Source organism: Fomitopsis serialis (genome assembly GCF_022376445.1).
Source record: "Fomitopsis serialis strain Sig1Antser10 chromosome Unknown B0H18scaffold_72, whole genome shotgun sequence".
Lineage (NCBI taxonomy): Eukaryota > Fungi > Basidiomycota > Agaricomycetes > Polyporales > Fomitopsidaceae > Fomitopsis > Fomitopsis serialis.
In genome coordinates this window covers 168,411-195,308 of record NW_025955032.1, presented here as the reverse complement: position 1 = coordinate 195,308, position 26,898 = coordinate 168,411, and the positions used below count along the sequence as shown (strand labels likewise).

General features: G+C 54.9%; 13 protein-coding genes across 13 annotated transcripts; 6 read left to right on the top strand and 7 right to left on the bottom strand.

Annotated features, from left to right (window-relative positions):
• Nucleotides 1–115: 115 nt before the first annotated feature.
• On the bottom strand, nt 116–2,246 carry B0H18DRAFT_1025981 (triose-phosphate transporter family-domain-containing protein). Its single transcript, XM_048029783.1, has 8 exons — nt 2,029–2,246; nt 1,782–1,970; nt 1,594–1,682; nt 1,187–1,524; nt 1,087–1,166; nt 870–1,009; nt 607–812; nt 116–536 (listed from the first exon to the last, which is right to left on the bottom strand). The coding sequence occupies exons 1-8, from the start codon at nt 2,193–2,195 to the stop codon at nt 441–443; spliced, it is 1,305 nt and encodes a 434-aa protein (XP_047889978.1). The 5' UTR covers nt 2,196–2,246; the 3' UTR covers nt 116–440.
• Nucleotides 2,247–2,723: 477 nt separating this feature from the next.
• On the bottom strand, nt 2,724–3,108 carry B0H18DRAFT_881382 (mediator complex, subunit Med31; the record flags this gene model as incomplete). The annotated part of the gene is made up of 2 exons (XM_048040839.1): nt 2,724–2,865; nt 2,915–3,108. 2 exons carry the CDS (start codon nt 3,106–3,108, stop codon nt 2,724–2,726), a joined length of 336 nt encoding a protein of 111 aa, XP_047889977.1.
• Nucleotides 3,109–3,231: 123 nt separating this feature from the next.
• On the top strand, nt 3,232–4,701 carry B0H18DRAFT_1025978 (ubiquitin carboxyl-terminal hydrolase). Its single transcript, XM_048029782.1, has 5 exons — nt 3,232–3,394; nt 3,452–3,994; nt 4,045–4,087; nt 4,150–4,299; nt 4,430–4,701. The coding sequence occupies exons 1-5, from the start codon at nt 3,333–3,335 to the stop codon at nt 4,598–4,600; spliced, it is 969 nt and encodes a 322-aa protein (XP_047889976.1). The 5' UTR covers nt 3,232–3,332; the 3' UTR covers nt 4,601–4,701.
• A 316-nt stretch (nt 4,702–5,017) lies between these two features.
• On the bottom strand, nt 5,018–6,671 carry B0H18DRAFT_617627 (Aldo/keto reductase). The gene is made up of 9 exons (XM_048038803.1): nt 6,590–6,671; nt 6,446–6,525; nt 6,295–6,382; nt 6,124–6,215; nt 5,977–6,057; nt 5,795–5,918; nt 5,671–5,737; nt 5,480–5,608; nt 5,018–5,418 (listed from the first exon to the last, which is right to left on the bottom strand). The coding sequence occupies exons 2-9, from the start codon at nt 6,492–6,494 to the stop codon at nt 5,149–5,151; spliced, it is 900 nt and encodes a 299-aa protein (XP_047889975.1). The 5' UTR covers nt 6,495–6,525; nt 6,590–6,671; the 3' UTR covers nt 5,018–5,148.
• B0H18DRAFT_617546 (amino acid permease/ SLC12A domain-containing protein) lies at nt 6,589–9,482 on the bottom strand. The gene is made up of 11 exons (XM_048038802.1): nt 8,959–9,482; nt 8,830–8,906; nt 8,506–8,730; nt 8,251–8,436; nt 8,109–8,199; nt 8,009–8,055; nt 7,879–7,959; nt 7,555–7,829; nt 7,362–7,487; nt 7,268–7,295; nt 6,589–7,199 (listed from the first exon to the last, which is right to left on the bottom strand). Exons 1-11 carry the CDS (start codon nt 9,048–9,050, stop codon nt 6,856–6,858), a joined length of 1,572 nt encoding a protein of 523 aa, XP_047889974.1. The 5' UTR covers nt 9,051–9,482; the 3' UTR covers nt 6,589–6,855.
• Nucleotides 9,483–9,652: 170 nt separating this feature from the next.
• On the bottom strand, nt 9,653–12,512 carry B0H18DRAFT_1025952 (mannose-1-phosphate guanylyltransferase). The gene is made up of 5 exons (XM_048029781.1): nt 12,281–12,512; nt 12,127–12,213; nt 10,439–11,468; nt 10,287–10,376; nt 9,653–10,234 (listed from the first exon to the last, which is right to left on the bottom strand). The coding sequence occupies exons 1-5, from the start codon at nt 12,386–12,388 to the stop codon at nt 10,044–10,046; spliced, it is 1,506 nt and encodes a 501-aa protein (XP_047889973.1). The 5' UTR covers nt 12,389–12,512; the 3' UTR covers nt 9,653–10,043.
• Nucleotides 12,513–12,562: 50 nt separating this feature from the next.
• Nucleotides 12,563–14,331, bottom strand: B0H18DRAFT_1025947 (uncharacterized protein). Its single transcript, XM_048029780.1, has 5 exons — nt 13,993–14,331; nt 13,816–13,926; nt 13,645–13,743; nt 13,181–13,586; nt 12,563–13,119 (listed from the first exon to the last, which is right to left on the bottom strand). The coding sequence occupies exons 1-5, from the start codon at nt 14,185–14,187 to the stop codon at nt 13,004–13,006; spliced, it is 927 nt and encodes a 308-aa protein (XP_047889972.1). The 5' UTR covers nt 14,188–14,331; the 3' UTR covers nt 12,563–13,003.
• Nucleotides 14,332–14,459: 128 nt separating this feature from the next.
• B0H18DRAFT_1025935 (P-loop containing nucleoside triphosphate hydrolase protein) lies at nt 14,460–16,320 on the top strand. The gene is made up of 8 exons (XM_048029779.1): nt 14,460–14,624; nt 14,682–14,759; nt 14,807–14,888; nt 14,963–14,974; nt 15,028–15,129; nt 15,209–15,403; nt 15,462–15,558; nt 15,766–16,320. The coding sequence occupies exons 2-8, from the start codon at nt 14,728–14,730 to the stop codon at nt 16,002–16,004; spliced, it is 759 nt and encodes a 252-aa protein (XP_047889971.1). The 5' UTR covers nt 14,460–14,624; nt 14,682–14,727; the 3' UTR covers nt 16,005–16,320.
• A 429-nt stretch (nt 16,321–16,749) lies between these two features.
• Nucleotides 16,750–18,892, top strand: B0H18DRAFT_617453 (FAD binding domain-containing protein). The gene is made up of 6 exons (XM_048038801.1): nt 16,750–16,964; nt 17,016–17,183; nt 17,235–17,750; nt 17,806–18,411; nt 18,471–18,704; nt 18,761–18,892. Exons 1-6 carry the CDS (start codon nt 16,848–16,850, stop codon nt 18,809–18,811), a joined length of 1,692 nt encoding a protein of 563 aa, XP_047889970.1. The 5' UTR covers nt 16,750–16,847; the 3' UTR covers nt 18,812–18,892.
• Nucleotides 18,893–19,323: 431 nt separating this feature from the next.
• On the top strand, nt 19,324–19,863 carry B0H18DRAFT_881408 (uncharacterized protein; the record flags this gene model as incomplete). The annotated part of the gene is made up of 2 exons (XM_048040842.1): nt 19,324–19,452; nt 19,513–19,863. The coding sequence occupies 2 exons, from the start codon at nt 19,324–19,326 to the stop codon at nt 19,861–19,863; spliced, it is 480 nt and encodes a 159-aa protein (XP_047889969.1).
• Nucleotides 19,864–20,187: 324 nt separating this feature from the next.
• Nucleotides 20,188–21,435, top strand: B0H18DRAFT_617380 (uncharacterized protein). The gene is made up of 4 exons (XM_048038800.1): nt 20,188–20,209; nt 20,272–20,360; nt 20,417–20,553; nt 20,619–21,435. Exons 2-4 carry the CDS (start codon nt 20,344–20,346, stop codon nt 21,338–21,340), a joined length of 876 nt encoding a protein of 291 aa, XP_047889968.1. The 5' UTR covers nt 20,188–20,209; nt 20,272–20,343; the 3' UTR covers nt 21,341–21,435.
• Nucleotides 21,436–22,294: 859 nt separating this feature from the next.
• B0H18DRAFT_1025917 (uncharacterized protein) lies at nt 22,295–24,268 on the top strand. The gene is made up of 8 exons (XM_048029778.1): nt 22,295–22,422; nt 22,478–22,527; nt 22,595–22,819; nt 22,870–23,034; nt 23,083–23,188; nt 23,243–23,405; nt 23,455–23,555; nt 23,608–24,268. The coding sequence occupies exons 2-8, from the start codon at nt 22,482–22,484 to the stop codon at nt 24,077–24,079; spliced, it is 1,278 nt and encodes a 425-aa protein (XP_047889967.1). The 5' UTR covers nt 22,295–22,422; nt 22,478–22,481; the 3' UTR covers nt 24,080–24,268.
• Nucleotides 24,269–24,275: 7 nt separating this feature from the next.
• B0H18DRAFT_881353 (uncharacterized protein) lies at nt 24,276–26,696 on the bottom strand (the record flags this gene model as incomplete). The annotated part of the gene is made up of 7 exons (XM_048040838.1): nt 24,276–24,610; nt 24,662–24,800; nt 24,855–24,974; nt 25,028–25,070; nt 25,120–25,731; nt 25,778–26,367; nt 26,424–26,696. 7 exons carry the CDS (start codon nt 26,694–26,696, stop codon nt 24,276–24,278), a joined length of 2,112 nt encoding a protein of 703 aa, XP_047889966.1.
• Between the last annotated feature and the right edge of the window lie 202 nt (nt 26,697–26,898).

Genomic DNA, 26,898 nt, shown 5'->3' with positions numbered 1-26,898 from the left:
CGTGCACGGTTGTACATTCCCCTAAGGGAGGGCAAAAATATCTTACGTGGGTACAACTGTAACGCTTCGATACCACACAACAATCTTCTCCCTTCGGAGCAAAAAGGTATGATGTAGACGACCAAGCACTTTTCAGGTCCTCGTCAAAGGAGTTGTGCAGTTCCCGCGAAGGAATGTGCGGGCCGAGCTCTGTGCGCAGAACAGTGATACTTCGCGACCAACACAGTAGGGTAATGGTACAGAGTTATACTGTTTAGTTGTGGCCAGAGTTCAGGTCGAAGCACTGCAGGGTTTGTGCGTAGAGTAAGCCCAATCACTGATGTCCACCCATTCAACTACATTATCACGGAACTAATACACTCAGTACGGAGCCCCATGACCAGAGCCCCATGCGTCCTGTGATGTCACCCTATCATCCAGTAAAACTCCGGGTCTCAAGTCTATGGCTTGTGCGCTGTGCCATGATCCAGACGTTCTTCCTCATCTTCGCTTCCCACGTCAAAGAGGGTCTCTGAGCCGTTTGGATGCCGCGGAACCTGAATGAAGGGTGCAAAATGCCGCCAGTTAGCGCATGTAGGCTCCGGGCTTCTCGGACGGGACACATACCCGGCGGTCCTCAGCACCGGACTCGAGAATAAGGTCTGAATCTGCAGCTAATGGCTCCCGCTCCTCAGCGAAGCCTTCCTGTAGGGGCATGCTGCTGTCTGCATCGCCACCCTGGTCAGTATCTATGATCGGATTGCCGTGGGCATCGAGAGGAACAGTCGCGTCCATGGACCTCCGATATTTGTGGTACGTGTACAGACCGATGCCTGGGTCGCGAGGGTCAGTGTTGCAAGAAGGCGCTGCGGTTTGTTCTCTGTACGCACCGCAGATGGTTATTGATACTCCAGTGAGATTCAGTGGCGTGAGTTCGTCCCCGAAAAACCAGGCTGAGGCACTGATTGTCGTAACTTCCTTTGCGATCCCAGCAATAGACATCGGCACTATGCCCGCTCGCTGCAGGATGCTAATAGCAGATGAGAATTGCGGTTAGCATAGCATATTCCTCCGCCGGCTTTTACTGCCATGAACGGTAGGGCTTACTAAAATTCACTCAGGACCATGCAGAATGCGATGATTCCAGGGGATATCAGGAAGAAGAGTGTTCGCAAGAACTCCGACCACTGTCAAAGAACTTGTTGACGAACACTTTGTGCGGCCCGTCTACTATCAGCGTGAGGATAGCCAGTGTCGCCCCCATAATCGGTGTAAGCCAGAACAGCGTCGCCGCAGGATTGTCGAAGCCGATGTTCTTGCTTCGAAGGAGCAGCTGCGTGAGACTCCACCGAAATCCCGCCAAGGCACTCCCAAACTCGACGAGGAGAAATCCTGTGAGTTCAAAGTGGGTCTCGGTTGCGACCATCAAGATCACGCCGATGAATATGAGCGACATGACGCCAACCAGGCGCAGGGAGAACACCTCCAGCCGGAAGAGAAAGGCGAAAAAGAGGACGAATATCAATGATGAGGTCTTGCACATAGCTATCGAAAGGAATTGTTAGCAGGATGGACAGACTGGACATCGAGACGGCGACTGCATGATTGACTCACTGTAGAACGACAGAGTAATGAGCTTGAGGGATAAGTTAGAGAGTCCGATATCGAGACTCGTCGCAACACCTGTTGGTACAGCGCGACGGCTGTTCATTGTTCGTCAGATGCTGTGTCAACACGAACCACAGCGTTCGGAAATAACGAAGACGACACGTTTTCTACGCGGAAGGAATAGTTGCACGTACAGGTAGTCTGCCCTGTTAGGGCTGTGCTGTGGCCGAAACAGCAACGGCCAGCACGTTCTGAGGAGCGTGGCAAGTAGGAATTGCACTGCCATATGCAATGTCGTTACGAAGAGCGGCGACGGGAAGCCGAACCGGTCTGGTGAGAACATCCATTTGTTGTAGACTGAGAGGACGGTGGCGAAGAGGAACCTTGAATGAAACGCTCAATGAGCTGACACGTATGAAGGGCTGCATCGCGAGAACTCACCAGCATGCAATAAGTGCGGCGTTGATGAGTGCGTTTCTCCGCCACAGTCGTCGCTTTTCCGCGACGCTGGCAAGATGAACGTCGCCCGAAAGCGACCGGCTGTGCTGGTAGCCATCTTCTGCAGAGTCTACTGGCGCATAGCCGTTTGAGGCCGGTTCAAGGGCCATGAATTAGCCTGGACGGAATGACACGCATGCATACGTTGTTGTGGCTGAAGCTGGCCTTGTTTCGGTTGTGTTTCGGAAATGGCCGTGCCTGACCGCAATAACCGCCCAAGATCTAAGATTCCTCCGTTCCGTTATGGAGGAGGGTCTACTTACGGATGCAAGACGGACTGATCTGGATAGGCGACTCTCAAGAGAAAGGCGGTCCGCTCCATTCAATATTCAATACAAATACACTACTTCGTTCGGAATATTATACAAGGAAGCTGATACAGTGCCGGGGACGGCGAGCTGAACTTGAAGGCGCGGGCTAGCAAGACTGCGAGCGTATTCAGTGGACGGTCTACTGCCCCGGGTAACTTGCTCCCAGAATTCACATTTTGGGCAGAATTCAACGCGGTGGGGGTTTTTACGCTGTGTATAGGTAATTATGCTGTCGCTGCCGGTGCTTGTTCCTGGAGTCCCGTTACAATCTGAGACGGCGCAATTCTATAGGGTTCTCGCCTAGTTCCACATCAGTAATAGATCCTCTCAGCAGTTCAGATCTACAGACCATGTTCTCCAGTGATCGAACTGCTTCTGATTCAGATATTCTCTCCATTCGTCCTTTCCAATCTCGGAACGGAACTGTGCATGTTGGAGGAGCTCGAGGTGATGCAGAGCATGAGGGTAGCTGGGGACATAGTAAGAGTCGGAAGCTTCCCAAGTAGAGGTATACATACTGTATAAATCTCGCGTAGTCCTTCTCTTTCCAATATAGCAGATATTTTAGGAAATTGACAAACGCCGGCTGATTGAGGATGTTTTGCTGAGCAAGCGAATGGAGATAGAAGGGGTTGGCGAGGGCCTGAACAAACTCAAGCTCCAGCTCAAAGCGTGCTCGATTGGCAGCCTTGGGGTCCTCTGGTTGGGACATCGTCCGAACGTCGCGTTGATGAGCCAAGGATGAGTGGTGGCAGATAGCAGCACGTGGGCGTGGTTGTTTGACCCAGAGGCTTTTGCCAAACAAGTGCATCCGAATTTGGGAATAGTGGCTCCTCGTGACGCGTCGCCACCGCTTCGTTGAAATTGAATCGTTCGACGCGTCTGCGTGCCACAATCACTGCAACTCAACTTCGAGGCCATCACACGATTGCCAGCATGTCTGCGGACGATGAACAGAGCGGATGGCAGCTGACAGAGTCAGACCCAGGGGTGTTCACGTAGGTTCGCTTGCCACAGAATAATAGAGCACATACTGACGCGGCTCGCCGGCGTAGGGAGCTATTGAAGACACTAGACGTCCCCCTTGTTGTCGATGATTTGTACTCGCTCGACTCCGCGTCTCTCGCCGAGATGCAACCACTGCATGCATTCATTTTCCTCTTCAAGTGGGTCGGCTCGTCGGCGGAACCAACCGCGGGACAGTACGACCACGACTTCCCAGGATTCTTCGCTCATCAGGTAGTCAATAACGCATGTGCGACTCTCGCCGTCATGAATGCCATTGGCAATATACCCGCGCTTCCTATGGGGTCTCAGCTCGCCGACCTCATTAGCTTCACCACGGGCATGGACCCTCAGACGCGCGGTATGGCCATCACAAGCTCGGATTGGCTGCGAGAGGCGCACAACGCGTTGTCCCCTCCGTCAGCAATTTCACTCGACGGCCTGGGCCTCCCCAAAACGACGGAGGATGCATACCATTTCATTGTATACATGCCCTACATGGGCTGCGTATACGAATTCGACGGCCTGAAACAGCATCCAGTAAACCATGGCCTATTCTCAGAAAGCGGAGAAGGATGGGTAGCCAAGGCAAGGTATATATTCATTGACCTTATTTATTTGCTGGACGCTGAGGACTGTTCAGGGAGGTGATTGAAGCGCGGATAGCAACATATCCCGCCGGTGCGGTAAGTATTTCCGCATTAAACAGCGACAGTCGACTCAACGATGAATCTACTTCCGTAATTAGCTGGAGTTCAGCTTGCTGTCATTGCACGAGGATCCCATTCCTCGACTGCAAGCGCAACTCGCAGAACTTCAAGCCACAGGGAGACAAGCTGAAGCTAGCGAACTGATTGTCCGACTATCCACGGAAAACTCAAAACGGGAGCGGTGGAACGTGAGTTCAAATTCAGATTCGCAGACTGAGTGAAATCTTCCGCCGTATCTGGATATCCTAGTCCCGCTCTTTGCTGTTCAACGGTGGCCTGTGCGGAGAAAATTGGACTGACTTGGTGCCTTTCCGCCAGTTCGAAAATAGCCTCCGGCGGCACAATTACGTCGGACTCATACATGCCCTTCTTGTGGCGCTCGCGAAGGCAGGAAAGCTGGGGGCCGCAAAAGAAGGCGCCAAAAAGGTCATGCAGGAGCGTATCGAACAGCGGAAGGCACGAGGAGAAGCGTCTATGGAGGAAGATTGAGGTCCGCGATGTTGCATGCTTCACGACAGGGCTTATCCAGTTTGTGAACTACACTCCCTTACCGAGTGCAATACATCTGTCATCGGGTTGGTTCAAACGGCAAACCATGCATGGGCGGCACTCCGACAAAACCCAGCGGCACCAACGTGCACGCTGTTGCAAAGACGATTTGTATAGAATCCCTCGAATGCGGACATAATGCGGGCCGGTGCGTCTAGACGCATATCTGAGGCTTGCTTGTGCAGTACCGGGGACAATGATTTACGATGACTCGGGATTGGTTGGTCGTCGTCTAGTACCAATCCCTGTGCGCCTCGACGGGTAGGTATAGCGCTGGGTGTACACGGCGTCAGCTTCCGACGCTGAACTCACTATGGCACCAATTGCATACTAACTCTTTCCGAGGACGCCTTACTTCCTCGGGCAGCGAGGTGGATGAGGTCAAGATTTGGCGCGTGTGATGATGCCTTCTCGTTGAACTGTTTCGTTCGCAAGTCAAAAGTCACGTCTGTGTACATAGCGCGCGCTATGGTACTCAAGGGTTCCGACTAGTCCCAATCAACTGGATTCCAGCTGATGGACCCCTCCTTGCCCCTATCGAGGGCGTCCAGCTTCGCCATGTCCGTATCATCCAACACGAAATCATAAAGAAGCGCATTCGATCGGATCCGCGCCGGCGTTGCAGACTTTGGAAGCGGGACAAACCTAAAAAAGAGTTGTTTTTCAGCGCTGATATCGCACTGCCAGGCTCGAAAAGGAAAGGCCAACCCTTTCTGCAGCGACCATCGCAGTAGTACCTGGGCCGGGTCTCTCTGGTGCTACGGAGAAGGTTCCGGGTGAGATGCTGTCATCGGACAAGATAGGGTGTTCCGACACTACCTTCCGAGAGATCTCGGTGATGGTGGGGTGGTCCATATTTCCCCGTAGTATGGGACAATACGCCTGAATGACTATCGAATGCCCACGACAGTACTCTACTATCGGCTTCTGCTGACAGAATGGATGCAGCTGCGATAGGGTGGAGAGTTACATCAGCGCTCACAACTGAATCAACGGAAACGCTATCCAACCTCAATCTGATTGACAGCGGGCATTTCGTAGCCAGCTTCCGCGATTTCTTCTAGGTGTTTTATCCCACTGACAATGAGTCAGTCAGTGCTCGTTTGATATTCAAACCGAACAGATTGTACTGACTAATTCGACACCCCGACGGTTCGGATTTTACCAGCTGCCCGAGCATTTTGCAGTGCTTTGTAAGTTTCTAGGCGTCTTTCGTGACCGGACATTGGGTCGTGAATCAAGAACAAGTCAATGTAATCTTTATCCGTGATGAAGGCAGTCACGGTCAAGTTTGCATAACATAGTCATGAACCCACCGAATTCAAATCTTTGAAGCGAAGCGTCGACACCGCTCAGAGTGCTTTCATATCCGTGAGTCTTGTTGGTGCATTTCGTTGCTAGCAGAGGGAAATGCGTCAACGGCTGCTCAGGCTGAGTATCAAGTCACCGACAGCGGTACCTACTGACAAAGATCTCTCCCCGGGGCATGCCGCTTGCTTTCACAGCCGCCCCGACGTGTGCTTCGTTCCGATACGCCTGAGCAGTGTCAATGTGCCTATACGACGCGTGTCAGGTTGTGTACGGTGTATTCAGTTGCGAGCACGATCTTTCGGACAGCTCGGAGCCGGTCCCACCTGTACCCCGCTTCGAGCGCCTCGATGACTGAGTCTTTTGTATTGTAATTTTGGTACACGCCGAAGCCGAGAAGAGGCATATCATATCCTGCATCAAATCGAGCCCATAAGACTCAACCGCGGCGACACTGTCGAAGACTCAAGACTTCACCGGAGGACAGCCGCACGGTCGATTGCAGGCTCCTAGTCCAGTTCGACATTTCCGATCGGATTAGCGTCAACGAAGCAACCCTGTGCGTGTCGTAAAGCAGTCGTGAGGAGTCTACAGACGCCAAAATTTAGGCGGTAAACGTACCCTCCGAGCGCGAAGTGATTGAAGGCGGGCGAAGCGATGCCCTTGAAGTGATCTACACTGCGTCCGAGGCCGTACCTCGATAGGAGTGTGGGCGCCTGTGGGTGCGGGCGCCAGGCTACCTACAGGCGGCCGTAGATCTGACAACCCGAGTTACGAGCTCGCTACGGACATATGGGCCATACCAACGCAAACCCCCCGTGTTCTGGTAGAGTTCACTCCCTTCACTATCTGGCGCTCCATCATCTATCCATTCATTCGCGCGAACTTCATGCAACCAAGTAGTACAGACGCCACAGCCAGCCTGCAGAGCCCTCTAGCCTCTTCTGTCTTTTTGCGTCATCGATCCTGTCCACATCCACCTCTTCGTACTCGTCCCGCTTCAAGTCCAGATTTTGTACGTCTACGAGGTCGTGCCATCGGACTCTGCTGCGTGTGCCAACGCAGCCCACATGGAGGAGGGGCCTTTGCTCGCCTACCTGCCCTGTAGGCTTTGGCGGGCGCCGCATGACGACCCATCCAACGTACATGACTACCATCGCCGGAATCTCGATGTAGAACGAGACGAAATCGACCGCCGAAAAGTGCGGAATAACGGAGGACCAGCCTTGCACTAGCGGAAAGGCAAATCTGTGAATAACCGCATCAAACGATATAAGCCACGCCGAAAGGACGACGCACCCAGTATCAATGTCGCCACGGAGATTACCTAAAACAAGATGATAGCGCATCCTCGGTCTCAATCGAGATCGGTGATGCAGGGAAAACTGCTCACCACGAATGGCGGGCCCCATGGCCACGTCCACCCCGCCCGAAATTTCATCTCTTCGATGGATCGTCCCTGCAGTACCCACGCCTTCCGGAACCGCCAGCTCGCCAGGCCAATTGACAGCCAAGCAATCTAGTTGCCGGCGGGCGGGGCGCGCGAAATGAGTGAGATGGAGACGCGCTAGAGCTCGCTGACCCACCTGGTTTGACACACCGACGATGTTCTGCAGCCATCCCCATAGGACGCCGCTGCCAATGAAGCTAGACCCAAAGCAGAGGACGCTGACACTGCTCGTGGCGATGAGCGCCGCGAGCGGGACGCCACCGGGAGTCGTCATCGAGAATATGTGAGGCGCTTGCCGCGGCGACGAAGTCGACAGACCGTATAGCACTCGCGTGCCTGCAAACAGGGCATGATTACCTGCAGAGAGCACCGACGTGAGGATGACAGTGTTCATAAACGAGCCCGCCACATCTGTAAACAAGTCAGATCGTCGACTTCAGGTGATGACAATCGTACGTACTCGATCCCACTTCCTTGAAGACGAGAGTGAATGGGGATGTTGTCGTGCTCCTAGTGGACAAGCCCGGGTAATTCCACGGAACTGCATGGATATGTCATAGGGTCGTCTATCCAAATCAGGGTAGACCCACTGTTCAACCCGATCAGAGCGATACTCAGGATATAGAAGAGCAGGATCCTATAGAAGCCCTCGAACTCAGCGCCCCTGTATACCATCCACATTCTTCTCACCTCCAAAATACGAATTTGACGACCCGAGGCATGTTTCTCGACGGATTCTTCGTCTCACCGGCGGTGATTCCTAGACTTTCGGTACCACCGACTGATCGAAGTCCATGAACGTGTCTCCTACCAAAGAGGAACCTACACTCACAGGCAAAGCTGGCTGTTACAAAGACCCTGGCAAAGCCACCAAAGCCGCCCACGAAGGGCGCGCCTTCGATGTGCCAATACCGCCCGCCGATGTACTCATGTTCTCGATTCACGCCGACGTTGACCAAGATGCCGAGGATGATGAATAAGACGATCGTGAAGACTTTCAAGAAGGAAAGCCAGTATTCTATGAAGGAGCGTGCGTCCAGTCAGCATCGGTCCAGGAGGCCGGCCCCGATAGCCAAGCCATACTCACCGAGCTCGCCGTACGCTCGGACATGTGCCCCGTTGATGCAGACGAGAAAGACCCAGAAGACGAGGCTGATGACCCACGGATGCCAGGTCGTCCAGAATTGCAGGACAAGCTGGGCAGCCGTAAGGTCTGACGCGACGGATACTGCGTCGTTGAACCAATAGTTCCAGGAGAGCGCAAAGCCATAGCCAGGCGAGAAGAACCGTGTTGCGTACGCGTTAAAGGACCCTGAGCCAATGTGGTCAGACTTCCTCAATGGATGATGGTGATTGAGCAAGAAGTCATTCAAGCCGACACTAGCTTGCTCGAGAAGTCTGGTCTACTCACCAGCTACAGGATACTGCGTTGCCATCTCCCCAAGCAAGAGTAGTGTGACATACACTATCCCGCCCACTATTCCATAACTAAGGCATCTCATGAGATGACTTGGCCGCGTGCCATATTCGGTGAACACACCATAGCAGCATACTGGCCGGACCGCCTTCGGCTAGTGATTTCCCCGTTCCAAGAAACAACCCAGTGCCAATGGTTCCTCCAATTGCGATCATGGAGACCTGTCTTGCTGACAGTCCGCGATGCAGTCCGCCGTGCAGTCTGTCAACTGGAGGCACAGGCAAAGCACCGCCGCGAGTTCTGGAAGCTGACTGGCGGGGGAATCATCCCTCGGCTGTTCTTCGACATCCGTCGCCCCGTAGCCTGTTCCATGGTTGGAGCCTGCATCGGAACCCATCTTCATCCAATACAGGGCACCGCCGACGTCGGTGAGTATTCTTGGCTCTGCGGCAGGATCCCAGGAAGCCTTCAGAAGACCTGATGCCCTACGAAGGTTATGTCCGGTGGTTCAGCTCTGGCTGCGCAGATGCGACGTCTACGGAGAGTGTAGAGAGCATAGCCCGGCGACGATGAGCATTGAGAACCGTGGCGGCGAGCGCGCTGGACGAGGAATTGGTGCATTTGGCGCGCAAGTGTCGCAATCCGTGATGATCGCGTCCCGCACGCGCACCCACGCATGGCCACCCCGACCACAGTGCCATCCCAAGTGTTGACAGCCCGACCCCGACGCTTGCGCATCTCGAAGCCTCTGACTACGGCGGAATGACATGAAGAGTATCTGGTTACATTCCGATGGCGCTGGGATCTTCCATGGACAGCCATGGATCCTCCAGATCGCCATATATAAGTACACTCAAGCTGGGATCTTGCATGGAGATGAACAGATGCTGATGCGGTCTCCTCACCCATGGCTGATTGACACTTCGTTTCGATGCCACGCATAACTGCCAGCAGCTCGTATAATCTGTACACACAGTAGTGACGTCCACATTAGAAAGAAGAGAAAGGTATAGAGGTCTGTGACAAGTCGCCAAATGCGCTGACAAGACAAGAAAACGAAGCTAGCGACCACGGCTGTAACGCTCCAGAGGCTTGCGATAGATTACTTGGTGTCCGCGATCACCACTGCCCTACAATATCCAAGCTGACACACCCTCCGCCTATACCACGAATCGACCCATCTACACGTGCGTGCGAAGCGTCGCACTTTAGAGTAGGTGCTTGAAGCCTGCATCCTTGCACTTCTTCACGAGTCGCTTCACCTCCTGCGAGCGCGCCCGCGTAGTGACGAGCAACGTGTCGGGCATGTCGACAATCACCAAATCATCCACACCTAAGAGCGAGACCAGCCGTCCAGAGCCAGGCACCACAATGCCACCAGCGGCCTGCTCGGTGAGCACTACACAGCATTGTTAGCATCGCTGTCAACCATAGGAAACGAGGTGTCCTACCGAGCGAGTTGTCTCCCAGGATACGGGGCTGGTTCGATTCCGCAGGCAGAAGATCAGCGAGGGAGGAGAAGTCTCCGACATCGTCCCAACCTAGATCATCATCAGCAAGATGCTCCACCGACACAGGCGCAGACTACCAGCCTAGTACTCACCGAAGGTAGCAGGAACAACGGCGACCCTCCTGTCAAGCGCAGCAGGTTCAGCCACAGCGTGGTCAATAGCAATTTTCTCAAGACCCGGCCATACTTCGCTGAGCACTTTCTGCCTCAGCTTCTCGTCGTCCCAGCACTGCGCAATGCGCTGCAGGCCGTCGTGCAGTTCGGGCTTGTACTCCTTCAATAGCTGCATCAAGAACGCCGCCTTCGTCACGAACATACCCGCGTTCCAGCGGTACGACCCCGTCTTGATGTACGCCGCCGCTGTGCGAGCGTCTGGCTTCTCCTTGAAGCTCGACACCAGTCGGGCATTCGGTGCATCTGGGAAGCTAAGCTTCTCGCCCAGACGGACGTACCCGAAGCCCGTGGACGGGTGCGACGGCGCGATACCGATGGTGACGAGATAGTCCTTCCTCGCAACCTCGACCGCCTCCGCGACGGCGGACAGGAACGCGTCGTCGCCGGAAATCATGTGGTCCGCGGCGAAGGAGCCGATGACGGCGTTCGGGTCCCGCCTCGCGAGCACGGCCGCCGCGAGACCAATGGCGGCCATCGAGTCCTTCGCGCTTGGTTCGGTGAACAGATTGTGGTGCAGCAATTCGGGCAGCTGCTCAGTGATGCTCTTGACGTGCGCCGGGCCCGCGACGATCGTCGTACGCGTTGCGGAGGTGAGCGGGATCAGACGGTCCCACGTCGCCTGGATGAGCGAGCGGCCCTTGAGCGTCAGGTCCAGCAGGAACTTCGGGTGTTCCTCGCGCGAGAGTGGCCACAGGCGTGTCCCCGCACCACCAGCAGGGATGACGACATAGAAGCCGGGGATCTCACGGATGCCGAAGGGGAAGGCGTTAGTGAGTGCATTGTCAGAGAGGGGAGAGGGAACGTAGATCTGCGGAGGGACGGATATCGAAGGGATGGATCCTGGGCTGAGGAAAGGGGACTTGGCTCGAAGTTGAGGACTGCCTGGTGCGGGGGTCACGAAGCCGGGGGTCGTGAAGCCAGGCGTCACCGCTCGTGATCCACTGTTGTACTGCGTAGAACGTTAGTCGATTCCTCGAGGGAGTAGCAAGTAACTTCCGACTCCGAACGCTCGAGGTGATGAACACGAGAATTGGCACCAAGTTATGGTAGTCTTTACGATTGCTAATGAAACGTGAACAAAGTCGAAGTAGGGCGAGATACTGTACACCAGATCATGTCTAGGACAGCTCCAGGCCATCTACTTGAAATAGTAGGCATCTACAGGGGAGTGACAATGCAACTGTCAGGCCGGATCTATAGGTCACCTGCAGTAAGGACACGTTGGTGGTCTCAATCTGCATGCCTCCGTCCAGACACGGCAGCAGCATGTAGAAGGGCACCATGACGATCGAGTCATGGTCAGGACCTGGCGAGACTGAGCGCGGTCGAGCATCCGCCCAGACGACGCCTACACACTGGTGGTCTCTCAGCCGGCCTGCAAACTGCGTGCATGGACCATGCGCATAGTCGCAGCGGCGCGTCGCGCTGCACAGTAATACAAGAATAATCCCGGTAGTGACCTTGCAGGCCAATGTCCAGACAGAAAGAACAGCACTCCTCCAGCACGTCAGAGACGCAAAATTCTCCCCTCGCGACGGTTACAATCGATAGCATCCTCCGGAATCGTTCGGAGTCGGAGACGGATGTTGGATGGGGATGGAACGCACCAGTCCTTCGCGCAGCATCCGTTCAAGGCTCGCGTTCGCTTGCCTCAGCTCATGGCACTCCGAGCGCAACTCTGCAATCTCGAGATGCTTTCCGCCGCCGGACACGCCTGCTCGTCAGCATCCGCGGCGGACACGTCTTGCGCGGCACGCTCACCGAGTTGTGGACCGCCTCCATGATCTGCTTGAACATGAACTCGACTGGTATGCCGTTCGCCTGGCCCGCAGGCTGCTTCGCGGCCGAGGGCGTCGTTTGCACAGACATCGTCAAGGGCGGGTGGTGGCAATCGTGGTCAAGATGGGCGAAAGGGAACAAGGAAAGGAGAGGCGGTTAGAAGTGAATAAAAGTGCGGGATTGACGTGCCGCCTGGGTCTGGTTTCCGTTCCAGCTGCACTGGACCGAGGAGAGATCACGCGGCGCCATCTCCGCGAGCACGCTCTCCTGCCACGTTCGCGCTCAACACCCGCAAGTTTGTTTCTTGCGAAGGCACGAGGATTTTCAGACAGGAGGCATGCAGCATTGACACAGGCACCGTCGGTCTAGACTCTGCTCGACGCATATTCAGGAGAATCGGAAACAGCACTATCGATACAAGATGAGGTACAGAGTACAGAGTACTATTACGACTTGAACATGGCGGGATTAAATGATGGAATCGCAGGGGGCCGACAGGCGACGTGTGTACCGGAGCCGAAGACAGTCCGTTCTGATCTGAGCATGAGATTGCAAGCGAGGAGTACCGCAGGCCTGCCAGATCATTCATAGAAGACACGATGTTTCGCGCGCGCTCAGAAGTTCTTGCTATCTTGTATATTGCTTTGGTATTGCTTGGCATGCGTCTCGTCAACATCCCCGCCGCTCATCGATGCATGCGAAAATTCAGTCATCATCGTCACTGCCAAACTCCAGAGTTTGGTATTTGCGCGCCTTCTTGGATGGGTTCGCGAGCGAGGCGCCTCTGGCCGCTGTGACCGCTGCAGCACTTCGGTTCCCCTCTTCCAGCGCAGGCCGTATCAGCTACTACCGCCCAATATGCACGGCCAATATCTGACGTACTGGCGATAGAGTGCAATTTCGAGCTCTCTTGGATCGACTTCTCCTTCCTCACTTGCGATGCTCGTGTTGATTGGCCATTGTCTGCATCGTCTTCTGCTTTGCGTTTATGCTTGCTCGTGGACGATGCTGGAAGGCCATACTGTCTACTTCGCTCCCTAGCGAGTTCCGCTTTGAGGGATTTGATCTCTTCCTGAGCCTTCTGGTCCGACATGCTCGGACCTGCGGACATCGCAGATGTCTTTGACGCTGCCAAGGACGACCGCTTTCGTATGCTACCGCCACGCGACTCGAGAGCACTTGCTGTTTTCGCGGTCGACGTAGTGGAAGCGCTTGGAGGTTTATCTGATACAGGTTCGAACGTGGAAGGGTGGAGGCGGCTCTTGCGACCCTGCGCCTGAATCGCTATCTGGAAGACGTATGCTTAGTATCGTAACTAGAGTTCATGCGGTTCGAGCGAGGCGCACATCTGCAAAGACTTGGGTTGCAAACGACGCGGCTTCCTCGGGCGTCATCTCAGCCAAAGGCACATGGGCTGGGTGATTGGTATTTGTGCCCAGGACGAACTGTGGTATTGGGAACGGAACTGTCAGTTGGTAGGAAGGAGGAATATGTAGTTGAGAGCGCTACATGCATACCTTGATCTCGGCGCCCTTCTTCGAGCTCCAGTTTCCGATATACATTTCTCCTTGCGTGAAGGCGGTAGCTAAGGTATCTCCAAGCGCCTCAGTACTACAAGACGCCGTTTTCTGTATCCGTCCAGTAGCAGAGATTCAGTTAGGATGAAGATGTGTTCTCACGAACTATCCACTCACAGCTGCCTGTCGAATCTCTTTCTCCCCCCAGCGCCCTTCCCACCAACGTCCATTTGAATCGCTAAGGCCTAGCCGAACCTTCCAGCTTGTCTCATCTACGCTTGAGATGACCACAAACCGAGAAGATCCTTGGTAGATGACTTGTATGAGCTCATCAAGCGAAGACAACGACGAGACGAGGTCAGAGTCGGACATGGTTGGTTCTCGACAGAAACTGGAATGCGGGTAGATGGTGCTCCACAATAGTCTTTGACTGGTGTTCAGACACACGAGTAATCAACACGATTTATCAGAATATATAGCTTTGAGTTGTTGTTTCGGGCTTGGTGTTGGACGAGAAGAGAGTCGCGTCTTTGGCGCCTGGCTTGAGGGTAGATGGTGGAGCGCTCAAGCTGATGCTTCGACGCCCATGCATGGTCGTGGTTATCTTGCATTTATCTGATAAGATAAGGCGACCTGACTCGATCGTCTCGGCCTCGAGTCCCTGATTCTGTTTGGATTCTGTCATACAAAGGTCCTGCGATAACTCATAGCAGCGGCCAGCAACTAAACTTCGATAACACCACTCCCGGCCACAACTACCAACTGGCTCGCTATTGCTGGTCACAATTACTAGGTCGAATACACTAGAGGTGAGATTTGTATGCGGTCCGAGTCTCAGTCCGTCCGACGCTGATCGCTTCGGTCAGCGCTCTACGACGAGCACACGACTGCTAGACACATAGACTGGGCAGGATGAAGAACCGCGTCATATTCGTTGGTGTCGGGTGTGTCTGCACTCAAGTTGGTTTCCGGATAGGGCTCACTATGTCAGAGGGGCGACATGTTCGGGTAAGACTACCCTTGCCAAGCACCTGCGTAACCTCCTGCCAGGGAGCGTTATCCTTCACCAGGATGTCCGTGGGTTCCACGCTGAAGTCATTTGCACTGCCGAGACTAATCTTACCTGTAACATTGCCTGGTGATGCAGGACTTCGCCCCAGTGAGTCCATCGTCCGGGCGGTCGTGTTTACGACCAATGAAGCGTGGTCATAGCCGGAAGAGTTGATCCCCGTCCATTCGGAGTATAATGTACAAGACTGGGACAGTGCGGAGGGCGCGATAGACTGGCCGAGGATGGTCAAGACTCTAAAAGAGGTTCGTCATCGTGTCTCATCTAATAGAGGCATTGCGCGTTTCATGCTGTGTGCTGCGCACGATGCTGATCGTCGAGTAGGTCAAAGAGACAGGTATCATTCCGCCGGAGCACTACTCTCATGACCACCTCAACGAGCAGAAGGATGTGCCGGTCGAACGTGAAATATCCGAACGGTGGAAAGATACGTTCACTCGAATAGCGAAGGAGCACGAAGAGCGGGGAGAACAGTTGATCTGGGTGGTGGTTGACGGTTTCCTGCTCTACTGGCATCCGGTACGTGGCGATCCTTATATCAACAAGATGACACCGATCATACCCCGCATTTCCGCAGGAAGTCGTGGGGCAACTCGATGTGCGGGTATTCCTCCGGGTGCCGCATGACGTCCTGAAGCAACGACGACATGAGAGGCACGGCTACCATACCGCAGGTAAGATCCCCTTGTCTCCTGCACTCCTCCCTGTGTCTCTCGACTGCGGTCTCAGAATGAGACCGGGGTCGAGTGAGATTCCTGTGCCGATCTATACATCGATCCTGACTTGACTTCCCCTGCGCCAACGCACCTCCCACCTAACGCCGCTCTCCGACCGCCACCCCGTTCAACATCGCACCTTCGACCGCCCATTCGTACGGGGAGTTCAATCCGATCCAGAAGGCAGCCTGTGGCGAGACCCACCGAACTACTGGGAGCAGATCGTATGGCCAGCATACGTTGGCGCGCACGCGGGGATGGTGGAGGGCGGCGACGTCGAACACGGGCGCCCGAACGGAGCCGTTCCGGGGCTGATCCTGATCGACGGGCTGGAGATGGGGTTGTCGGACACCGTCGAGAAGGTCTGTGCGCGGCTTGCGGAGGAAGCGAAGGAGGACAAGTGACTGAGGCGGACGGCCGACAGTGTGTCGAACATAGAGAGCTTATGACTAAATGATGTGTTGGTGCCCGTAGCTTGCCCGTAGCGTGCCCGGCAACGCTTGTTCCTCTGTTCGAATCCGGTTCGAATGCCCAAATATGAGTGCGGATGCGGGGCTGGGCTGGGCTGGCCAATGCGCGCACGCGAATTCATGTGGGATGCGGGGTCCGATTCGTCCGGGCGGTGGATCCGGAGGCAGAGCGGAATTCACATGCCCTTCCGCGTCCTCGTGACAGTCATCCCTATAAGACCATCTCGCTCACTGCGATCGCCTGCAACCCTCCTGCGTCGTCCTGTACTGCACTCTCCCCATCATCCAGCATGGCCCAAGTTATCGTCGTTGGCGGTGGTCTCGCCGGCCTCTCGGCCGCGCACACACTGCTCGAGCGTGGTGCCAATGTGCTCATGCTCGACAAGCAGCCGTGAGTAGTCTCATTCAATGCTTGTCCTGCTCGAGGGATAGAAAGGGTTGCGGTGGTCCGTATGTCTCACCCGTGGGCGAGGAGTGTATGTATCAGGCGAAGGCACAGGCTGCATTGTAGCGGCTGCTGTGAGAGGTTCGGTGCGTGGGGTGGTACAATCGGTGGACCTTACAGAGCACACGGCCATCATCTACTTCGCTGTGCTCTCGTTGAGGTACATCGCAGCAAACCCTATGTTGTGATGTAACCCCGGAGGAGCGGGCGCCGACAACGCCGATGGCACAGCGCCCGTGCCGCAGGAGGGCCGACACGGACTTCCTTCACTCCTTTCTGGGACCGAGTCCAGATGACGTTCCGTTCTCACCGTCGTGCACGTTTCCAGATTTATGGGCGGTAACTCTACCAAAGCTACCTCTGGTATCAACGGTGCGGGTACGCAGTCACAGCAGGACCTCAACATCCCGGACAATGCGAAGCTCTTCTTCCAGGACACGAAGAACTCGGTGCGTAGCTCGGCATTATCTCCTGTTCAGCATCGGCTAAATAGTACACAGGCGCGTGAGCTTGCACGCGATGATCTCATCGGTGTCCTCACCGGCCGTTCGGGTGACGCAGTCAACTGGCTGCAGGACAAGTTTGGTCTCGATCTGTCCAAGGTCGCTCGTCTGGGTGGTCACTCGCAGCCTCGTACCCACCGTGGCAATGCGCAGTTCCCCGGGATGGTGAGTCAATCGTTTCTGTGGCCTATAACAACCCCTGACCGACTGTGCCAGGTAATCACGTATGCACAAATGGAGCGTCTGGAGGATCTGTCCGTGTCCCAGCCGGACCGTGTCAAGATCAAGAAGAAGGCACGCGTGACGAAGCTTATTCGCGACGGTGAGGCTGTTGTCGGGGTAGAGTACACGCTCGGCGGCAAGACCGAGATCGCGTACGGGCCCGTTATTCTCGCCACCGGTGGCTACGCCGCAGACTTCACTCCCAACTCGCTCCTGAAGAAGTACCGCCCCGAGTACTACGACCTCCCGACGACGAACGGCGAGCACTGCACTGGTGATGGGCATAAACTAGCGCTGGAGGTCGGCGCGAGTGCGATCGACCTTGAGAAGGTCCAGGTGCACCCGACTGGTCTGGTCGACCCCAATGACCCTGAGGCCAAGGTGAAGTTCTTGGCTGCGGAAGCGCTCCGTGGTGTCGGTGGTCTCCTCCTCGATAACGAGGGCAAGCGGTTCGTCGATGAACTCCAGCACCGGGACTATGTCACCGGCAAGATGTGGGAGAACGGCAAGGTATATGGCACGCGCATGGTCGCTCTGAGCTGTGGCTGACTATGCACGTTTCCAGTACCCCATTCGCCTCGTCTTGAACGGCCAGGCATCCAAGGAGATTGAATGGCACTGCAAGCACTACGTCGGACGTGGTCTCATGAAGCGCTACGCGAACGGCGAGGAGCTTGCGAAGGACATGGGTCTCACGCCTGCGCAGCTCAAGAAGACCTTTGACGACTACAACGCGGTCGTCCGGGCGAAGAAGGATCCCTTCGGCAAGAAGGTATGCTGCCTTCCCATCGATTATTTGTTCATATGCTCACCCCGTCTCCAGTTCTTCTCGTCAGGGGAGTGGCGCTTGGACGACTACTTCAATGTCGCCATCATGACGCCCGTCCTCCACTACACCATGGGTGGTCTCGAAATCGACGCCGAGTCACGCGTGATCTCGTCATCCGGCAAGCCCGTCGCGGGTCTCTTCGCATCAGGCGAAGTTGCCGGTGGTGTGCACGGCGCGAACCGTCTAGGTGGTTCATCACTACTGGGCTGCGTCGTCTTCGGGCGTGTCAGTGGTGACTCCGCCGCGTCGTACCTCCTCCAGCGCATCGGTCCATTGGCAGAGAAGGCCGCGGGTCGTTTGGGCGCTGTTTCTGGCCATCTCGGCGGCGAGTCAAGTAGCTCGGTATGTACATTCAGACAGAGTACGGCTTGGAACACCACCGCCTGACATGTGTTACGCAGGTCGCTGCTCCTGCAGAGGAGAAGGCGGACGCGAAGAGCTCAGGGGGCGCGAAGGTGTTCACGGCTGAGGAGGTCGCGAAGCACAAGTCGAAGGACGACATCTGGGTCATCATCGATAACCAGGTGCTCGACGTCACCAGCTTCCTGCCCGACCACCCCGGAGGCGAGAAGGCCATCCTTCTCTACGCGGGCCGCGATGCGACGGAAGAGTTTAACATGCTTCATGACCCTAAGGTGAGCCAGGTCGTTCTGGAACCCGGAAGCTGAAGCTGAATGGCGTCGCGTCGCAGGTTATCCCGCGATACGCGGCTGACTCTGTCATCGGCTCACTGAAGAAGTAGAGGCCATGGTGGTGATTGGGTCTCTGTCACGCTCAAAAGCTGATGCCGATGCCGACGCACGCGTACTTGCTGTTGTTCGTACAACCCACTTGTATCATACTTTGTTGCACTTTATCTCGGGATGCTATCATTATGTTGTTTGTGACATGCCGACAATGATGCTACCAGGCCGAGGCATATGCAGCATTATTATGCAAGCTGTTCGCCCATTCGTGCGTTGCCTTGCCTTGCGCAGTGCGTCGAGGAAGATCGTTTACGTATTGAGCTCAAATTGGGCTTGGATCTATTCCAAAAATAGATCTATCCGTGCAACTTTCGGCGTTCGCGCCACAGGCGCGTTACGCGTATTCTAGTGCACGTCGCGTGACCGTGGATCTGTGACATTGTGGCTTGCAGCCACTCGAGCAACAACAGCCCGCCGCCGCGACGCACTGAACGCGTCGACGAGTCGCACTCAGCTCCCTAGCTGCTCCCATCATTGACTATTGTCATCACTGCAATCATCTCCCACCATGGCGCGGAAGAAAACAAAGCGCTCGAGAAAGGCTGTTTCTGCTACGGATGCCAGTGGAACACTTGCGGTTGTCAAAGCCTCGCGAAAGACGGACATGTTGAATATGCCTGTGGATATCATGCACGAGGTAAGACCCCCGACTGTGCGGTCGACTTATACTCAACCTTCAATGATATTTTGTGCACAGATCCTTCTATACCTTTACCCGCGCGATTTACTCAGTCTCTCGAGGACATCGAAGACAACCCATTCGTTCCTGGTGAGAAAGAGCTCCGTGCTGTACTGGAGAGAGGCCCTGAAGAAGATCGACGGCCTCCCTCCATGTCCAGACAGCCTCATTGAGCCTGCGTGGGCCGCTCTATGGTGGACGCCCTTCTGCACAGTGAGTTGGTCCGTGTTTGCGAGTGGCTGCATCGTTTGTCTGACCCCTATTTGGAATCTGATTTCCCGACTGCAGGTCTGCGGAAAGGGCTCAATACGTACGATCTATTGGGAATTCCTGATGAGGATGTGCAGTTCCTGCAAGTCTCAGCTGTAAGTAAACCGCGGGTTGGAATGGCAAACTATGTGCTAACTAATTTGTTTTCGTGTGATTGAAGTGTTGTGAACGATTACAAACTGCTTGTTGATAGCAATTTGTGTCTCCCGGATAACCTATTCAATGCGGTATGTATCTGGACTCTGTAGCCTTCGCAATCATCTGACGCCGTTACCGCGATGCTTCGCAGGGTTACACCGATTCTCCAGACGATAGCCCATGCTACCTGAAGTCCGAGATACTGGAGGTCGTCGATGCATGGAAGCAACTGCTGGACATCCAAGACCAAGTTCAGCTGGAGAAATTCACTACTGAGCGGCGTAAGCGCGTGAGGAGATTACAGGAGGTAAGTAATGCAAGCCTGAACCTGCAGCAAAGACAAATATGTCTAACCTCTGCCGTGCATAGTTTCGGCAAGCCTGTGTTGACTGGCTTGAGAAGGAGGCTACTGCACGCCGTGAAGAGCAAGATCACCTTGAGATGGAGCGTTTAGATGAGTAGGTCTTACAGGTACATCTATTGCTTTCACGATCCGTTTATACGCACGGCATAGCATCAGTGCAAGACTGCTTGCGCTCGGCTGGGCGCCGGAGCTTGCATTTCTCGAAAGGACATACAGCGAAAGGAGATACGACGAGCTCTTTTCAAATCATAGGTTCGTCTGCATGACAACAAAGCTCACCGAACACGGTGAGCATACTAGTTATTCAGTGTGACTCGTATATGTACTTGGCTTAACTATATTGCATGTCTAGGCTGGCGGAGAATCAAGGGCGAGATGACCAGGCTTATGCAAGGCGTACGAAAGCAGCGTCTGGATGACGAAGCCCATACCGTTTCGTATAAACGCGGGATGTCCTTCGAGAGCGCAGGGAAGGAGCTTGTCGAAGAATACCTCGACGAACATGAGGAGATGAAGATTTTTGGTCTGAACATTGCAGACCTGATGCACACACCGGAGGTTCAGCATCTCCTGTGTGCACCTAAGGATACGCACGTGGACGAGCAGAGCTTTCTGGCCCTGCAAGCACAGATGGAGACGACGATGGAAGGGTGGAAGTCACGCGCGTGCAACACCCTCCGCCAGCTAATACGACGTACCAAACGGGCCCCGAAAGCTTCGAACGTGGACATGTTGGAGCTCGCGACAACAGTGTTCAGATGCAACTGTTGCTCCCCGGGTTATCTTTTTTACCCAAATGTCCTTGGACACAAGTGCTTGCGCCCCGGTCCCGATCCTCTATTCACTTTCCTACACGGTCATCGTTACGGTCTCTTCGATAACATGCTTTTCCTAGGAATGTTTGAAGCTCGGAATCTCAGATTCGAGGCCGCTTTACCGAGGACTGCTCGTCAAATCATTCAAGTCTGCAACAAAGATCCAGATACGGTCACAGCGAGGGAAATGGACTCGTTAGACATCAGGCTTGTACGAGATGACGTGACCATAATGACCTGGCGTGCTGCAGTGAGTTAGATCAACTTCTCTGAATATGCTCCTACTATACTACGACTTAAAATTCCCCCAGATAGTGGACAGCTGCAAGTCCAAAGACAACGCTTTGGCGTGGCGGATAGCGAGTCCGGGAGAGATCGCCTGGGCAAAGGAACGGGAACATCAGTCGCATTACTACAAGTATCAATGGCAATGTACCATTTGTGGGGGGCTATGTCACGACCAACAAACCCTCATCTCCCACTTTCGAAAGTGAGTTGAATCGTTTCTCCGGTATTGTCGGCCGACTGACGAAACCCGGTTTTAGACACATGAGCGGCAGTAGTTACTGTGCCACCAAAGATGACATGACTGTATGGCGAGACCCCGATTCCGAGTACGCCAATGGTATCCAGCGGCTTCAGTTTGAGATGTAGTAGACACTGCGCTTAATGGATATATGATAGAGGTGCTCTGCAGGAACAAACTCGGGACGCATGTAACATCGAATCCTATGATCAGTCGACATGCACCACAACAGTGTCTGCGGAGGTGTGCCACATCCCCCGACTGCGTAAAGTCCCGTTGACCAGTCAGCGGACCGCGGTTCGCTGTCGATTCGCAACCATCTGAAACTATCCATAACGTAGTAGGATCCGAACAAGACACCTTAAAGGAGCCACATTCCCCGCGTGTCCCATTAATGTCAGTATCGGAAACGTAGGCACTTATGCTGGTACAACTTGAAGTGCTGGGAAGCAGGCAAAAGTCAATTTGCTCGTCAGTAACAGTACGAGTTTTTCCAACGCTTGCATGCTGAGAACACAGTGCAGACGTTGGGACGGAGTCACAGTTGAAGCTAAGTTGGAAAAGGGCCAGGGCCAGCGGCAAGACTTCAGAAGCTTCAATTCTCAGACTCAACGAACGACGGTGACGTCTCAAAGCACGTGCCAAAAGATTCGAGCGCTTAGCCTACATCGCTCTCACTGACTGGCAATGACAACCACTCTTTGGTCCGAGTCCTATACATCACGCTCCAGCTCTCCAGCGGAACTCACATATCCTCTAGTACCACGGTTCTACATCAGGCTCGTTTAGATTGGTTGGTATTGCTAGGCCTGGTGGTGCGCCGGTGGCTCGTTCGAGGGCGCTGTCTAGAGCTTACCTTCTTGCGCACAGGCTGATGATCATGTGGAAGACACAGCAATCCGACGAACGTAGCAAGTATCGTATGTACTCACTTTATTGCCGGCTGCGAGCCGAATATGCTGATATTGACGCTTCAACCCTCTGAAGCAACCGTCAACATGACGGCAAACGCGCAGAAACAGACTGACCCGTCATTGCCATTCTTGGAGAGAGCACTCAAGCAGTCCTTGCATTCGCCAACCTTCCTGGACGTGAAGTTTTTTGCGTTCTCACGCAGAACATACCTTGGAGACGGCTCAATCAGAGTAGAACGGCCGCAACACGTCCTTGCGATTAGCTCGGTATTGAAGAAAACCGATTACTTTGAGAAATGTATGTCATGATTATCAATACATAAAGTACATACGCTCACTGTGAGACAGTGTTATCAGGTGGCTTTGCAGAGTCTAACGCTGTACGAGTTCCCATAGACGCACCTTTCCCGGAGGATAAGGCACCTTTCAGTGACGAGTATGATTATGACTCCGATAGCGACCTTGACGATGAAGAGACCCCTGACGGCGACATGGACATCATCAGGATGCGAGGTCAATATCTTCTCTCACTGTCACAACCTTGCTGATAGACGACTATAGAAGATGGAGAGAATGTAGCTGGTCCAAGTGGTTCGAACGCTGGTCATTTGTCGTATGCTGGTGTTCAGTGCCAACAAATCATCATAACAGATGTGGCCTATTTGACGTATGTCGACTCTCCACAACCATGCACCACACTCACAACTGCTCGTCCACTTAGATGGCGCGCATTTGTTTTCTACCTTTACTTCGGCAAAGTCAACTTCCTCCCGCTAAAATCCGCCGTGGACGAGGACAGAGCAGCAGAACTAGAGCGGGCGCTGAACGACGAGAACGCCGTACCCCCGTGCTCACCGAAATCGATGTATCGATTGGCTGAGAAGGTAACTCCTGACTCGTGCCACTCGGGTATTCTTGACTGAGCCACATCAGTATGGCATCGCAGAGCTGCAGACTCTCGCTTTTGAGGCCATTCGATTACGGCTTTCTGCGAAGAATATTGTGCAAGAAGTCTTTTCGCGCTTCACATCCAGGTCATTCCAGCTCTCGTCCTGCGCAATGAGCGGAACTGATTCGTTCATTTAGGTACGAACGGGTGCGGGAGCTAGAGATTGCCTTCATGCGTTCGCACTATTCCGAGCTTGGGGACGCACTCTCTAGTATCACGGATCGGCTTGTGCAGGGCGACTTCCCCTATGCCGGAGAGGTGCTGAAGACCCTGCTCGATGTCAAAAACGAGCATAGCATCGCCCAAGCTGCCTACAAAGGACACAGTAGCACGGCGGCAGCAGCGGCAAGCAGGCCCATGCGAGGACCCTCGGTTCTCCTCCCTAATTTGGGCCGAAGGTCGCAGTCGAGGGGGAACGTAGCCCCACCGCCATTCAGGTCCAACTATCACGCGCTGTTCAGTCCGTCTCAGTCTACTTCGACCGTGGCCGCTGCGCCCATGACGGTGTCGACGTCTGGCGGGACGGGCAGTGGCTCAACGAACAATGCGTCGACAGCTCCGGTGTGGTACAGCTTCACGGCAGCGGCCGACGACGACGACGACATGTGATGGCTTGAAGACAGGAGTGTATAATAGAGAGGATCGATGATGTACTAGGACCTGCCATGTGTTCCTCGGACTTGGTGCTGTTAGATAGCCAGCCTCTTTGTAGTGTAGTTTTCGTCGAGGATGTATAGCAGTGTATGAATTAGATCTCGTGCGACTCCTGCCTATCTAATACATCACTTCTAGACAACATACAACCTTAGCTTGCCGACAGCGACTTCGCCCATATCCTCCCGGGCAGACCGAGGGTTCCACCCCGCCTGCACACCTCTTCGAGCACGTCGGTGTTCAGCTCGGCGCCCATCGCTCCGTTAATAACTAGTGCCACTCCTCGCGGCTTGCTTGGGTCGAAGGTGACGGCGATCTCGACTTGACCAGGCATGGGTGGCCTTTCCGGTGAGGACATGAGGATTCTCGCGTGCCCGACTGATTGGGGCAGTGGCATGGCGCTCAGGTCCGGAGCGTCGAAAAGCGAAACTGGCGCAGAGGTGGTGAGGTAAAGGTTTACCGGTATCCTGCGTGGAGTGAGCGATCCTGAAGGGTCTTAATCAGCGCGACCTCGGCAGTAGTATTTGCTGCTCCTACCTGTAAGGACAGCCTGGAGATCTTCCTCGTTAGCTTCGTCGTCCTCCATTTCGTTGGCCATGGGTCCGTTTTCCAGACCCTCTGGAATCCATTGGTATGCCGACAGGGTTTCGTTGAGCCAGCACTGCTCCTTGACAATCTACGCAACGAGTGTTACCGCTGCAAGCATGCACGAGACCGTGATAAGCACTACCTCCAGGACCCCCCAGATCTCCTTCAGGTTCTTCACCGGCACTCGCTCAAGGATGAAACCTGGTTCTTCTGGTGCGGTGAGACGCAGCTGCAACGGAGGGTGCGCAGAGGTCGGTGAAATCTGTCAAGCATGTTCATTTGTCGGTGGTAAGGCGATGTTTCACCCAGACTTACGTAGGATGCTGTGTAGCGTTCCGGCGAGATAGGGATTGAAGGGCTCAGCTGGTTGTGTGATGAGTTCAACGAAAACTTCGTCAAACGCGCACTTGCTCACCAGGAGGTCCAACCAGCTCCCCATACCGAACGCCATCTGATGCACGCTGTGGAGCTGGTCCATGCCGCTCAGGGGGTTCATCAGGAGCTCGATCTCGCGCATGCGCGACTGGCTCATCACGACACCCGGGTACTTGCCGCCCTCTGTGAAGTCGAGCACCCAAATCGGTGGTGGCGGAGTTGAGTCGTTGGCGAGTCGCGTGCCGGGCACTTGTGAGACTTGGGCGAGAGCACGGTCTACCTGCGCTCCTGTGGATGAGAGGGGGAAAGTGGGCCGTGTGCTGAAGTCCGCGATGTTCATGGAGTCGGCCTCCGATCCGATGGTCCCCGCAGACGACAGGACTAGCGACGCTACCGTGACGCCCCTTGGCCGTGGGTGCGATGTGAGCCTAGGTCTGAGGACGTCGAAGGGGACATCCAGTTTCGGGAGGGAGGGCGAGTGTTGTGGTTGTCTTCCAGCAGACGAGGTTGAGCGCAGCAGGGTGAGATATGTCAGTGGCGCAATGAAAACAAGGAACGACACTGAAGGTCCCGTCAGATACGGAAGCGGCAAACTATGAGCGCGCATGAGAAAGACGTCCAGCGGCGCGGCGCTGCCCACTTGACTCCTACGCAGGAAGGTTAGCAGATCCTCGACACACGCATCAATACACGCACGAACTCGCGCCTTGAGCTTCGCTCACAGCAACCTTCTCCGTCTCCTGGGCGAGCACGTCGATGTCGCTGAACCAGCGCAGCCCCCCTTCCCCTTCATCAAGGGCGAGCTGGTCCAGCGTCATCAAGTACTTGAGGCTCTCCGAGCAGAGCGCCCCGAGCCGCGCAGCCTCCACGCTGTCTTGCTCCCTCGGCTCTCTCTGCACCTCCGTCAGGAACGCCTGCACGCAATTCGCGAGGAACCCATCCAAGGACGCGGACCCCTGCGTCGTCGAGCTCGTCGCGACGTTCGGGATCGCGTACGACGTCTTCACGCTGGCGACCGTGACCGAGGGCCGGTCTGGGTCCGTGCGGTCCACGGCGAGGTCGATGTCAATCACGAGCACCTTCCCGCCGAGGACGACGGTCATGCGGCCCTCGCGCTCTTCCTCCTTGAACGCCTCCATTCCTGCGGACGCGCCCCACGCCTCGAGGCGCGATACGCACCAGCCGACGATGGACGCGCGGTCGAGCGGGATGTCCTCGCCATACGTGATCCCCGCGCGTTTGCGCAGGGCGTCCAAGGTGGTCTTGACACTGAGTTCCGACTGGTGACTTCGCTCGTCAGCACAATCAGTACGGCAGACACAGTAAGGCATCTGACCAGATGGAGCGTGCTAGATAATGTGGCGTGTTGCCGGTAAAGCGATATTACTTTCGGGTTCGCTGGTGGAAGCGCGAGGCTGGCACCGAGTGCGTGCGACATACGGTCTGACTCTTCGATGATTCGGTTAAGCAGCGACGCTGTCTCGCCTGGGGCTGAGGCAAAAGGATGCGTCGGTTGATTCACTGAGAATCCATGCTGGGACAGCAGGTCCTGGACAGTGGATAGTATTGTCGACGTAGTATAATCCTTCGTGTCAGTGTTTTGCTCCATGATGTATCACGGGCCTGTAAACTCTATGTGACATGGTCAGCATTGCCCAATTACTGTGGCCACTGAAGCCACACCTGAGGAGGAGTTGGACGTCTGGTTTACAGACGGGGCCAAGTTCTGTCAAGTTGCAAGAACTTGTTTCGAGTCGGCAGGTCCTGGCAGAGCTCAGTCAGTGAGTACTGAGCAACTGATGTTACGTCTG